At 32.2% G+C, this 13,403-nt stretch overlaps 2 protein-coding genes across 6 annotated transcripts in view; both read left to right on the top strand.

The window, feature by feature from the left end:
• LOC106077618 (very-long-chain enoyl-CoA reductase-like) overlaps positions 1-13,403 on the top strand; it is a 129,461-nt gene that overhangs the window by 12,188 nt on the left and 103,870 nt on the right. The gene's annotated exons all lie outside the window — the stretch shown is intronic.
• Positions 1-13,403, top strand: part of LOC106066186 (single-stranded DNA-binding protein 3-like) — a 68,320-nt gene that overhangs the window by 41,377 nt on the left and 13,540 nt on the right. For all 5 annotated transcript variants that reach the window (XM_013225188.2, XM_013225164.2, XM_013225159.2 and 2 more), the window contains 6 exons: positions 6,915-6,985; positions 7,369-7,469; positions 7,624-7,672; positions 7,804-7,833; positions 8,501-8,530; positions 8,653-8,767. In XM_013225188.2, the coding sequence (XP_013080642.1) occupies positions 6,915-6,985; positions 7,369-7,469; positions 7,624-7,672; positions 7,804-7,833; positions 8,501-8,530; positions 8,653-8,767 (396 nt within the window). The remainder of the gene's footprint in view (positions 1-6,914; positions 6,986-7,368; positions 7,470-7,623; positions 7,673-7,803; positions 7,834-8,500; positions 8,531-8,652; positions 8,768-13,403) is intronic.

The following is a 13,403-nucleotide window of genomic DNA, read 5'->3' as shown; positions in this document are numbered from 1 at the left end:
ATCAGAAAAGTAGATATTGTCACTTCTCTATTTAAAAAGATTTAATGATAGAAATAGACCAGAATCACATATGTAGCAACATCATAGACCACTTAAATAGACATAATATTCTTACTGTATACCAACATGGCTTTAGGAATTTTGGGTAGGTCATGTGAAACTCAACTAATAGGTCTGATTGATGGCTGTAATTCATCTAATTCTCTTTGTAAAATATATGTGTCTTATGTTGTTTTTATTGTTCTATATATTATGCAATCGTCTACAAATAATCTGACTGTTGTTCCTGAAGTAATGCATCAGCATTCTCAGCCCCAGGAGACAAAGACATATTACTGAATTTGAACCAAGTAGACAACATAGAAGATATAGTAGTACAAGAAAATGGAATTCAAAAACTATTAGCCAACAGAAATGGGAATCAAATTGGAGCATGTCTTTCCACCCAGAAAAATGTCAGTTGTTAAAACAAAAAAACTAAAACAAATTAATTCCACTTATCTTATTCATGGCAAACCAGTAACACAGACTAAAAACGCAAAATACCTAGGTGTTATAATAAATGAAAAACTGTCATGGAATCGATATATTAATGAAACTATGACACAAAGATAAAGGCACATTCCTCGTCCCATATGCTAGGACAAATTTGTACAAATACTCCTTCTTCCCTAGTGCTATTAGAGCATGGAATGGGTTGCCTGAGCTAGCCAGGAAAACCAGTGACTTGGCAGAATTTAAGTCATTGGTGCATGACGCGTAGGACGTAATCATCTTTTTTTTTTTTTTTTTTAAGTAATGTCTGTATTATATAAGAAAGATAAGTCTAAAGTGAAAGCTAATTTACAATGACAATCAAATAGTTTATTCAAAATATAGACCTAAACTAGATCCAGATCTAATTCTAGATCAATATATTTACGTGTATAACTAACTATATAGAATATTACTATTAGTTATTACTAGTAGTATTAGTAGATGATTAGTAGATCTAAAGCCTTAATTAAAGTCTAAGACTGATTAGATCTAAAATCTAAGGATATAATAATAAATATAGACTAAATAGATCTAATATTAAATATAATTATAAGGATTAGTGAGACAAAATAGTCCTAAACCTAAGAATTGTCCACTCTCCTAAAATTTTTAACTAATATTTATTTTTAATATAATTTTGCTTATTTGTTGCTAAAAATGGGGGGGGGGGGGGCAGCGTAACGGGCGGGATGTTTTAATGACTAGTCTACACCGCCTTTCACCCACTTGTGAAGCGCGACCTGGTGATTGAAGATGGCTTTGGTTCAAGCAAGCATTTCACCTGGCATTAATTTTTCTGAAGGCAGCGTAGAAATGGTTGTTTCCTTTCATTGTTACGACTGAAGACGTAGATCTAGTCTGTAATTAGAGCTATTACCAGCCTAATGTGTAGGCTACACCCTTCCGGGCTCTCTTCTTGTAACAGTAAAGTGACTTCGCAAGGAAAGTCCGTATATAATCTAGCTAGAAATAGTATATAGATTTAGATCTAAGTTGTATCTAGTGAAGATAATTCGCACCTAACCCGAAAACTCTGAAATTTAGTCATTTAAATGATCTCGATACATCTAATATCTAGATTACTCTAGAAATACCGGTATTCTAGATTTACGCTAAATCACTAGAATCTAGTGAGGATAGTACGCACAAAGCCGTGAAAAGCCCGCAAATTTTAGTGACCTAGAGTCTAGATTTACGGTAGATTCAGTGAAGATAATTCGCACACAGCCGTGAAAACTCCGCTAATTTTAGTGACTTCGGGTTGAATTTATTGTCAATATCTACGATAGATTGAATGATATAATTTTCACACAGCCGTGGAAAGTCGCGAATTTAGTGACTTTGATCTAGACTCTAGGTTTACGCTAAATCACTAGACTCTAGTGAAGGTAATTCTCACACAGCCGTGAAATGTCCGCGAATTTGAGTGACTTAGCGTCTAGATCTACGGTAAATTCAGTGAAGATAATTCTTCGTCAGCCCTGAAAAGTTCTCGAATTTTAGTGACTTAGATCTAGACTCTAGATCTACTGTAGATTTAACGAAAACATTTCACACACAGCTGTGAAAAGTCCATAAAAGTTATTTCTGTCATAAAAGCCTGGAAAACTACATAGTTGAAAAATAAATATTGTGCTTGAAAAAAACAAACGCTAATTAGCCCCCCCCCCCTTCCCAATTAAAAGGCCATATAATTTAGTAAGCAAATTGTCAATTAAACATACAAATAGGCATGTATATTACAGGATTTAAGCACAGTTACTAAAAGAATAAAACATTACCTCAAATGCACACCTTGAGTCTAGTATCTATAAGATACACATAGGAACTAAAAATGTACATTTCCACCACAAAGAATGCACATTATAAAGGCATCTCTAAGAATGTTTCTTATTTTTTAAAAAAATGAAATAGCAACCATTTCTAATGTTCTTTAATAAATCTTTGAAGAAAAAAAAAGGTTGTTTGATTTTTGGGGATGACAGTCAAGTTGTTTCCGTACTTAACTTTTATTACATTTTCTGTGGACATACCACAGCTGATGACATTGTTTCTGTTCTGGGTGGGATGTTGGCAAGATATTTATTACTTCCAAAATGGAATAACAATAATTGATTTGATAAATGTATAGTTTTGTGTATGTTTTACAATGTATCACACAAACGGTTGGGACACACACACATATATATATACATACATACATCATACATTTCATCCTTAAAAAATCTCCTAAACTTTTGTCATGAAAAAGTGCTTCCAACCCTGTGTGTTTAATGTGCCTATCATTTTTGTTTTTAAACGTCATGCAGTCATTGATTTAAAAAAGCAAAGTTTAATATTGATGAAAGTAGTGATGGGAACTAAACTAACTTTTAAAAGTTAAACTAAAACTAGTTTTCAACAAAAATAAAGTAGTTAAACTATTAGTTTATCATTAATTTCAAAAGATAGTTAAACTAAACTAAAGAAAGTTAATTAAACTATAACAAACTTTTTTTTGGGAGGGGGAGGGGCGGGGTTGAACTAGACCTATATAGATATAATCATCCGACTGTATGCCTACGGTTCGATCTTATTCTTTTAACCATGATGTAGCGTGCCGAATAGGAAAGGCAGGGAGCATTTTCCAAAGGCTGCAGCCTATTTGGACTAGCCAAGCCATTGGACTCGGGACAAAAATACACCTTCTCAACACAATCGTCATTCCAACTGCTACATATGCATGTGAGACATGGAAGTCATGGAACCCAAAACTGGCCTCCGCATAAACTTGGATAACATTAAAATTTTGCGAGTGGGATACAAGGCAAAGGGTGCCCCATCAGACTTGGCGAGTCAAAGCTTGAAGAGTTGGACAAGTTCATGTACCATAGCAAATGATGGGGATGCCTATCACAATGTAGCGTGCCGAATAGGAAAGGCAGGGAGCATTTTCCAAAGGCTGCAGCCTTTTTGGACAAGCCAAGCCATTGAGACAAAAAAATACACCTTCTCAATACAAATGTCATTCCAACTGCAACTTAAGCATGTGAGACATGGAAGTCATCTGTCAAAAATTGAGAAAAGACTAAATGTGGCTCAACAAAAATGGCTGAGGTGGATTTTGGAAGTCAGTTACACAGACAATGAAATCCTATGCCGAACTGGGAGTCGAACACTTAGTGAGGTTGTGATTGAGCGGCGCATGAGGTTTGCGGGACATGTTCTACGTCAAAATGAATTACGCACACCGAGAATTGCGATAACATGGAAGCGAAAACGAGGAAAGCGCAAACAGGGATGTCCTCATATTACTTGGCTACACACCTTCATGGAGGACCTCAGAACAGTGGACACCAGGTGGGAGGAGGCTTCAGACATTGCCAGTGACAGATCTTTATGGAGACAGCTTGCCGCCCAAGGCGCCGAACGGCGCGGGAGGACCTAAGTCTAAGTCTTTTAACATTCTAGTAATACTTATCGATAATAAAATCAGTATTAAGGAATATGTTTCTTACATAAACGTTAATGCACAATAAAATAAAATGTCTAAATAAATATGTGTGCTTGTATTTTTGCCTTGAATTAAAACCTTTAGAAAATAATGGTATTCTTTTTTTTTTTAAATTTATATTAACTTATTATATAACGGAAAATCTTACTTATACCGGTAAAGGTTAAAATCTCATTAAATAACATATATTTAGAATTTCAAATTTAGATCTAGTATCCAAAGAAATAGAAACGAAATCGTTGGAGTTTTTAAAACATTTGACCTGTATAACTATTTTATAGTGTAAAATACATGACATGCTTGACTAACCATGCCGATGTGCTATTTTCTTGTCTGACCACTAAAAATACAACTAACACTATTGCATAACCATTAAACGCACAAGGGAAAAAAGCGGTGATCTTGTCATTATGGACTGTACACTCAGTACACTATATAGGCCTACACATGTACCTCTATCTGGTCAGGTTGTTAAAATCAGTCGGACACACTGTCTATTTACTTTCCGGGCAGGGAGGGTGTATAACTATTTTAGTGTAAAGATATATCTACGAACATGCTTGGCAGAACATGCTTGACTAGCCACGCCAGTGTGTTTTTTTCTTGTCTGACCTCTCCCCATAAGCAAACACTATTGCATAACGCTTAATGCAGGGTAGTCTTACAGTATTATCGACTACATACGTACAGTACACTAGGCCTACATGTGGTCATGTGTATGTCTAGCTGACCAGGTTTTTAAAATCAGTTGGACACAGTCTATTTACTTTATGGTCAGAGAGGGTGTGGATTAAGATTTTTTTTCTAGAGTTGGTTACCCTAATTCTTTTAGATCTATATAGGCCTAGCTGTTGATTTAGACTTAATAGATCTCAATAATAAGTCTTAAGACTATAAAAGGGTGTACTTGATGTTCCTGCAGTTAAAAAAATATTGTTTGCCGCAAATGAATTGATTAAAACCACTAAATATTGACCTAACTCACTAATCAGATTCCCACTAGAAACAAAAATTAAACACCTCCACGTGGCTCACAAAAAAATTTGGAACAACCTCATTCATAATACTGCATAGAAGCTTTTGGCAAAAAATGTTTAACATTTTATAATACTGCTACTTTTAAGTGCAAATATTTACTCCCATAACTTCTACCAGGATCTTACTTTACCCTCTTCAAATGCAGACTGTCTAAATAGTTGTTAACTGCATCATTTTTTTTTTGATAATCCAAGTTATTGATATCACATGACCAGAAAACAGAGAGTACGTTTCAACCCTGTTGAAAAGTTTTTTACAAATTTTAATTAAACTTTTTAGTTAGTAACTAAAAAAAATTAATTATAACTACGATTTTAACTAAACTTTTTTTTTCTAGTTAAACAATGGCCTTAACTAATTTTTTTTAGTTAAACTAAAAGTTTCTAACTTTTTAGTTAACTTTTGCCCATCACTAGATGAAAGTGAAGAAAGGAAACATTTATGGTTTGGTTATGTTATATATTTTCCAGTAGGATGATCTACATGAAACTTAATAAATCAGCTGGTTTTATTTTTTTATGTCACTTTCATTAGAACTTTCTTGAAATAGACTCACAAATATGATCTATATATTTTGTCTGTTTTATTGAGACTCTCTCTATATATATATCTATATATTCTTCTACTGTGATGCTATAACTTCAAAATCCAGAATTTTTAGCTTGAAAATCAATATTGAAATTGGCTATGAACCCTGTTAGGTAATAATCAGCCTTTTTATAAGACTTTTTTATGAGTGTTTGACAAAAGTTCACTTCCATAGCCTGTTAAAAAAATATTAAAATATCCTGGCATTACTGTTCCATAAAACCAATGGTTTTGGGATTTCTTGATAGTTTGTAATAACAAATGTCTACAAATCAACAATTACAAGTAAACTTTGAAAACAGTTTTAAGCCCACTGCTGATTCTAATTTAAATACAATGACATACATTGCTGCATAAGCTAGACTATTTGCAATACAATAATCTTATATTAAAAATTTTCAGGATGGACAACTAAACAGTAAAGTAGCAAAATACAAAAGATCTTATGCTAAATCCAGAACATGATGATGTCTAATAAAATCTACACTAAATCTGTCTATAAAGATAATATGAATTGTTATAAGTATTGAAATCAATAAATCACACATCTAGAACTGAGTTTTCAATTATTTCACTCAAGATTTATCCGACATCCTTTTCTATCTACATTAATACAATTTCCTTCACAGTTATTACACCCTGTACCTAATTCTTCTCCATTTTTTGATAATCTAAGTTTCATTTTTATCTGCAATAGATACAGATCTAGATTATCCTCTCCTCGAATTATTCATACTGCTTTATATATATATATCATTGGCCTTGGCCTTTTCATTGCTTTTATTAAAGATGTCTTTGTGAACAGAGTTTGTTGTTTCAACTTTAAATTTCTATGAAAAAATCATTTTATATCTTCATGTGTGTATGCTTTATGCAGTATGTGTATCTGTGTACTTAGTTTATAGAGTCTAGTAAAAGACTTCTCTTCAAAAAAATTTGTGTCATGTTTAGTTTTATCATATCCACCCTGGTTTGAGAGAAATGTTTGTTTTTCGTTAGTTTTGTTTTTCATCATATTTGTCTTTACATTAAAATCTTCCCTTTTAATCTATTGATCATTTTAATTAATTGATTTATACAAATTGGTCAGTAAAAAAATATTTGCATAGAGTTTATTGCTTTTACTTTTTTAAATTCAATTTTATTTTAAAATGTAAAAAAAACCCACTTGATTTTAGAGTGAAAATATTTGTCACAAAGGCTTATCAAAGTGTCTTGTCTTATTGCATTACAAAATTATTTATTTTTTCCTTATTAGGTCATCCAGGAATGGGTCCTATGCAGAGAATGAATCACCCTGGTGGAAGGATGCCAGGACCAATGAATCCTGTGAGTGGATAAACATTTATTGATAATTAAAATACAAATGCTTTTTGGCTCTTCTTAATCCTAATATAATCTCTTTGCAAAATTGCTTTAGGCATTGCCTTTATAATTATCCCTAAAATTCCTTCTCACAGTAAAACCTCGACAACTGTCTTGAGAACCTGTACATTTCATTATTCAGTTAAAAATGTGAAAATTTGGCTTTTAAATAATAATATTAATTTAAACTGAAGACAATACAAATAAAAGATTCAGTTGAAAAGTACTTGCTATTCATTTTTCTATGTAAATAAAGAATTTGCTTTTTCAATTGGAAACATTTCCATTATGAAATATAAAGTAGATAAAAATCACACTTTCAATATTTTTTGGTTATCTTGTTTCAGATGTATGATTCCTTACAGAATTATGGTGTCAGGGGACCACCACCACCAAACTCTAGTATGGGTCCTGGACCAGGACCAGGTGGAATGCCTCCCTTATCAATGTAGGTTGTCTTGTTTTTTTTGCTCATTGTTTTCTTTACTGCACTCAAGTATTTCAAATAATTTAATATTGTAAGGTTTCAAAACAAATCTTGTATTTGTCATTAATAATTTTCGGAATAATTGAAATTCTAAATATATGCTGAACTTTTTCAGGCCAGGTGGACCAGGACCACAAAATAGATGGCCTCCAAATACATCTTCTGTGAGTATTGCATTTTGAACATTTATATCTTTAGAAAATAATTATTCATGGTAAAAACCTTGGGAAAAATTATATCTTCTCAGTAAATTTTTCAAAATGTGTATTTTATGTTATATCTTTTGTTTTGACAGATGAATTGTGCTTCTCCAGCTAGCTATAATGTGAGTAAAACACTTTACTTTTTTTTGGCTAGTAGATATCTATTGATTAAAGAAAATAGTTGTTTTTTTTTTTTATTATACTTTGAAGTAATTTTTTACTTAACTCTTTATCTCCATGATTATTTTCCACATTGCGATGCAATTATCCATTTTGCTCCTTTGTATTTCACTACCCTGTTATGATTAAACTTCAATAACTTTTTTGTTTGTTATCAGAAAATGTGATATTTTGTATAGAATTAAAGAGAAATGCACATTCTTTTTAGATAAAAACAAAGTGATGTTTATAAAACCAACCTGAAATTTTATTTAGAATAATGGAATTTAAATAAAAAACTTGCAGTGTACAAGAGACCCACTCTTTAAAAAAAAAAAGTGTTTCTGGTTAAAATACATGAAAAATGAAAAATAATCTGTTTTCCGAAGGGAAACTATTCAAGCTTAAATTATAAGCAGCTAAAAACATTTTGGGAGGAAAGAAAACAAAACAACTGACTTTTTAAGCATTAACGATAATGTTATCGATTCGGCTGAAATAATGGGGTCAAATCAACGATGGTATCATCGATTAGGAGAGAAAGTGTTAATATCTTTATATAGGCATCGTTGTGAGATAAAACTTGAGATTTAATTTTATATTGATTTTTTTTTGCAATTTGATCTGCAGATGAATTGTGCATCTCCAGCTAATTATAATGTAAGTAATTAACTTTACATAAATTTTATAATGTAGATGTTTTTTTTTTAACCCTGGTATCTTATTAAAAAATCCTTTTTGCATCATTTTATTTTGCAATTTTCATTCTTTTATTATCTCAGGATTATGTGCCACAGGGTCCCCCACCTTCAGGAGGACCCCCAGGCACTCCAATTATGGCTAGTCCTCAAGGTGAGATGCGACGAACTCCAACTTCATACAGTCCTGTTATTCATGGTAGCTATATACATTTATAATCAGTAGTTTGCTTTTTATATTATTTATATTATTATTGTATTATTTGTAAAATGTTCTTTTGAGTAACATTCAATGCCGAGCTTTCCACAAATTTTCTGTTATTTTTAATCTCACTTCAGTAATAACATTTTTGCTATGGACCTGGGAAAAAAGTTTTATATTCAGATTTTGAATGGTAGACACTAATCTAAGGCAAAGCTTGCATTGATCTAAACAAAACAGCTGGCTTAATAGGCTGATACAATAAAAAAGCTTCTTGTTCTACATTTGTTACTATAAACTACAGAGTTGCATACAAGTATACATCTTGCATATTTTGTACGCAAATGGACATGAAAATACGCGAGTACAGTAGTCTATAAATAGGCATTTCGCCTACAAAGTATTTGCTAATCACCTATGTAGATCTGTGCGTCAATGCCTGGAAATAGACCTTTCTTTTTAGATCTATCACGAGATCAGTTTTGCTTTTAACGAAGCTTGTATGAACTCACTTTGTCTGTCTGGTAAAAGTTTGTAAACATTATTTCTCCGACACCCAATCTCTTATCAAGTTGAACATTTGCACAATAGTTTCTTTTACCTGACAACACAAGAATCTTTTTTTTTTTTAATTTACCAATTATACCCTAACCCTAATCTATTGGTTATTAACTCATTAGCTACTAAGCCCATACCTAAACAGCATCTCTCTAAATACTAAGCAAAGGGAGGTAACTCCAAAACATCAATAGGCTGACTTTACAAAATATATTTTAAAAAACATAAAACAACATCTATCAATAACAAAAAATACTTGTAAAAAAGAGAAATGGATGACTTTTAAAATGATTTATAATTTGATTAGGTTTTACAAGATTAAAACAATAAAAACAACAGGTAAAGACGAAAATGTGTTTGAGTGCCTGATTTTTTGAAGACTGGTGGACCCCCCACCCCCATCAGATCTGTAATTTTTGGTAATATTTAACATTTACCCAAAGACCAGTAATGTTTATAAGTAGGAATTTAGTAGGCCTATACAATAAACATTATGCTTATTTATAAAATCTGTATATGTCTTGAGTATTTACTGACTTTCACTGGGTGCGCGTGAGGCCCTTAGTTTCCTGAACATGGCATCATGCTGATGCGGTTCAGCATGTGTATCAGATTTCATTACTTCTAGCATAACAAAGTAAAAGTAATCAAACCATTGTCCAAACCAACGTTGTGAACAACCCCAACTAGATCTATTTCATCAAAAGTTTTCATGTGGTAAATAAAAACTGTTCAAAATATCAGTCAAGAATTCATTGACGCTAGATCCAGAATAGTCTAGATCTAGGCTAGATTATAGATCTAAATTTCTAATGTTTACTTCACTCTCTCTCTGAATCGGACTAGATCTAAGTCTAAATGTAGCGCTAAATTCTAATGATCAATGTCTTGATCAATATCAAGTTCATTATTAGCTGTATTTAGTGTATTATTTGCGATAATGGGTCTAAAAATTGAAAGGTCATTGAGAAAATGGCCTGCGCAGCTAAGGAAAATCGAAAAAAAATCACTGAACTTTGAAGGCCCATAGAAACTGAAGCGAAAGACGTAAAAACATCCGTTTTTTTTAACGAAACGATGTATACTTCTACTTTTTAAAAAACCCAGCCAGCTCAAAATAACACCACGTGTCGCGCAGGAAAACGAGAGCTATGCAAGTCGTGCTGTGGCGGGCGCATTTGGGCGCATTAGTACTGAGGGGGGAAGGGCGCATTTGGTCGCATAAGTAGCTAATGAGTTAATTATTTTGTTTGGTATCTTGAACAAAAGAAATAAATCATGCTTGACATGTGGTGGTATAAGTTGAATTTTTATGCATTTAAAAAAATGATCTTGTAAACATTCACCCAGATATTCCCTCTCCCTTTCACAACTGATCTAGACAAGTGATAGGATCATAGCGCATTGAGAAAGCTAAACAAAAAATAAACGGTAAAATTATTTCGATCACACAGATTTATATATAGGTCAATCATACATAATTTAATTGTGGAACATGACAGATCCACAATAAAAATTAGCTTTGTTCTTTAAAATTGAGAAAGCTAAACAAAAAAAATCGGTAAAGTTATTTCTATCATGCAGATTTATATATAGGTCAATCATACATATAATTACATGACAGATCCACAATAAAAATTAGCTTTGTCTTTTTAAAAAAAGAAGATATGAAATATTTATTAGTTCTTGCTGTTCCTTCCAATGTGTCAGAGAGAATGAAGGCTTTCTAAATTTAGTGATTTTACTAAAGGTGTTACTCTAATCGCACTGCTCTATTTTGTGTCTGTTCTAGTTTCTTAATGTTTTCTTGAGTTGAGGGGTCCCAAACAGAGGATGCATATTCTATTATTGGCCTAACCAAGGTTAAATAACATTTTAGTTTTATGTTCTTATTTGATTTATAGAAATTTCTTTTAATAAATCCTAATGCTTTGTTTGATTTTTTGTAGTTTCATCAATATGTGGATTCCATGACAGTTTTTCATTTATTATAACACCTAGGTATTTTGCGTTTTTAGTCTGTGTTACTGGTTTGCCATGAATAAGATAAGTGGAATTAATTTGTTTTAGTTTTTTTGTTACTCTTAACAACTGACATTTTTCTGGGTGGAAAGACATGCTCCAATTTGATTCCCATTTCTGTAATTCATCTAATTCTCTTTGTAAAATATCTGTGTCTTGTGTTGTTTTTATTGTTCTATATATTATGCAATCGTCTGCAAATAATCTGACTTTTGTTCCTGAATTAATGCAATTTGGTAAATCGTTTATGTAAATTAAAAATAGTAGTGGACCCAAGACTGTTCCTTGAGGTACACCTGAGTTTACTGTTATCGGTGTTGATTTAGAGCCATTTATTATTACAGTTTGTTCTCTCCCTATCAGAAAATCTTTAATCCACTGATGCAGTGGACCATTAATGCCGAAATATTTTAATTTTTTAAGCAAACTATGGTGGTGAACTTTGTCAAAAGCCTTAGAAAAATCTAGTAAGATAGCATCTATTTGTTCACTATTATCTAAACCTTTTGAAAAATCATCAATTAGTCCTATTAGTTGTGTTTCACATGATCTATATTTCCTAAAGCCATGTTGGTATGGTGTGAGGATATTATGTTTGTCTAAGTGGTTTATGATGTTGCTACATATTATGTGTTCTAGGATTTTACATGTGATGCTGGTAAGTGATACTGGTCTGTAGTTTCCTGGGTCAGATTTTTCTCCTTTTTTAAATAGGGGGGTGACATTAGCTTCTTTCCAGTCCTTTGGTACTCTGCCCTGGTTAAGTGAAGCCTGAAAGAGTATTTTGAACACTGGGGCTAGCTCATTACTTAGTTCTTTGAGTAATCTAGCTGGAATACCATCAGGTCCAGAAGCTTTATTTGGTTTGGTGTTGGCTAATAGTTTTTGAATTCCATTTTCTTGTACTACTATATCTTCTATGTTGTCTACTTGGTTCAAATTCAGTAATATGTCTTTGTCTCCTGGGGCTGAGAATGCTGATGCAAAGTATTTGTTTAGGATGTTTGCTTTAGTTTCATTATCATTATGTATTATGTTATGTTCATCTTTTAATGGCGCTATGCCTGTTGTTTCCATTTTCTTAGACTTAATGTATGACCATAGGTTTTTGTTGTTATCTTTAGATATTACATTGTTTATGTATTCACTCTGCAGCTGTCTGCTTACTTTTTGGGTTAAGTGTTTAATTTTTATATACTTTTTGTAAACTCTTTCTGCATTAGTTTCTTTAAATTTTCTATATAGGTTTTCCTTCTGTTTACAAAGCTTCTTCAGTCTATTATTAAACCAGCATTTATTTATTTTGTTTGATGCATATTTAGTTGGTATATGATTTTCTATAATGCTTTTAAGATGGTTTTTAATGAAATTCCAGAGGTCATCGACTGGTTGGTTAATGTCTTTTTCTATTAAGAATGTTTGTTGAAAGTTTAATGCAGCTTGGTGTAGTTGTGTTAGGTTACATTTATTCCAGAGTAAGATTTTTCTTTTGGGTTTTGTATTGGCTACAGCTTTTATCTGACTGTGTATTTGTATGATCTCATGGTCTGATAGACCAGGGATAATATCATAATCAACTTCTAATCCAGGTCTGTGTGTTAAGCTGAGATCTAATGTGTTGTTTAATCTAGTTGGCTTTTTAATGATTTGATCTAAACTTAGGTTGTGTAAAGTTTCTATGAAAAGCTCATTTAAGGTTTTGGTGTTTATCTATGGTTAGTGTTTTCCAATTTATATCAGGTAGGTTGAAATCACCCATAATCCAAAAAACTGCATTTTTATTTGTCTCTTTAAGTGTAGTAATCTGATTACATAGTTCCTGCATGTATTCTAAACTAGAATTTGGTGGTCTGTAAATTCTGCCTATTATTAGGGATGTTGAGGTGGTATTAATTTTACAAAATGTTGATTCTAGCCTTTATGGAATCCAAAATAAAAAAATAGAGCAGTATAGGATGCTCTAATTTTATATATACCTAGATCACATTTAGAACAAAACTATTCCGTGGTATTGTTAAAATACCTTTTGGTGGCCTAATAATAATTACTTACA

Source organism: Biomphalaria glabrata, chromosome 5, assembly GCF_947242115.1.
Source record: "Biomphalaria glabrata chromosome 5, xgBioGlab47.1, whole genome shotgun sequence".
NCBI classification, from domain to species: Eukaryota; Metazoa; Mollusca; class Gastropoda; family Planorbidae; genus Biomphalaria; species Biomphalaria glabrata.
The sequence above is the reverse complement of the archived record's forward strand: the minus strand, read 5'-3'. Positions and strand labels throughout refer to the sequence as shown.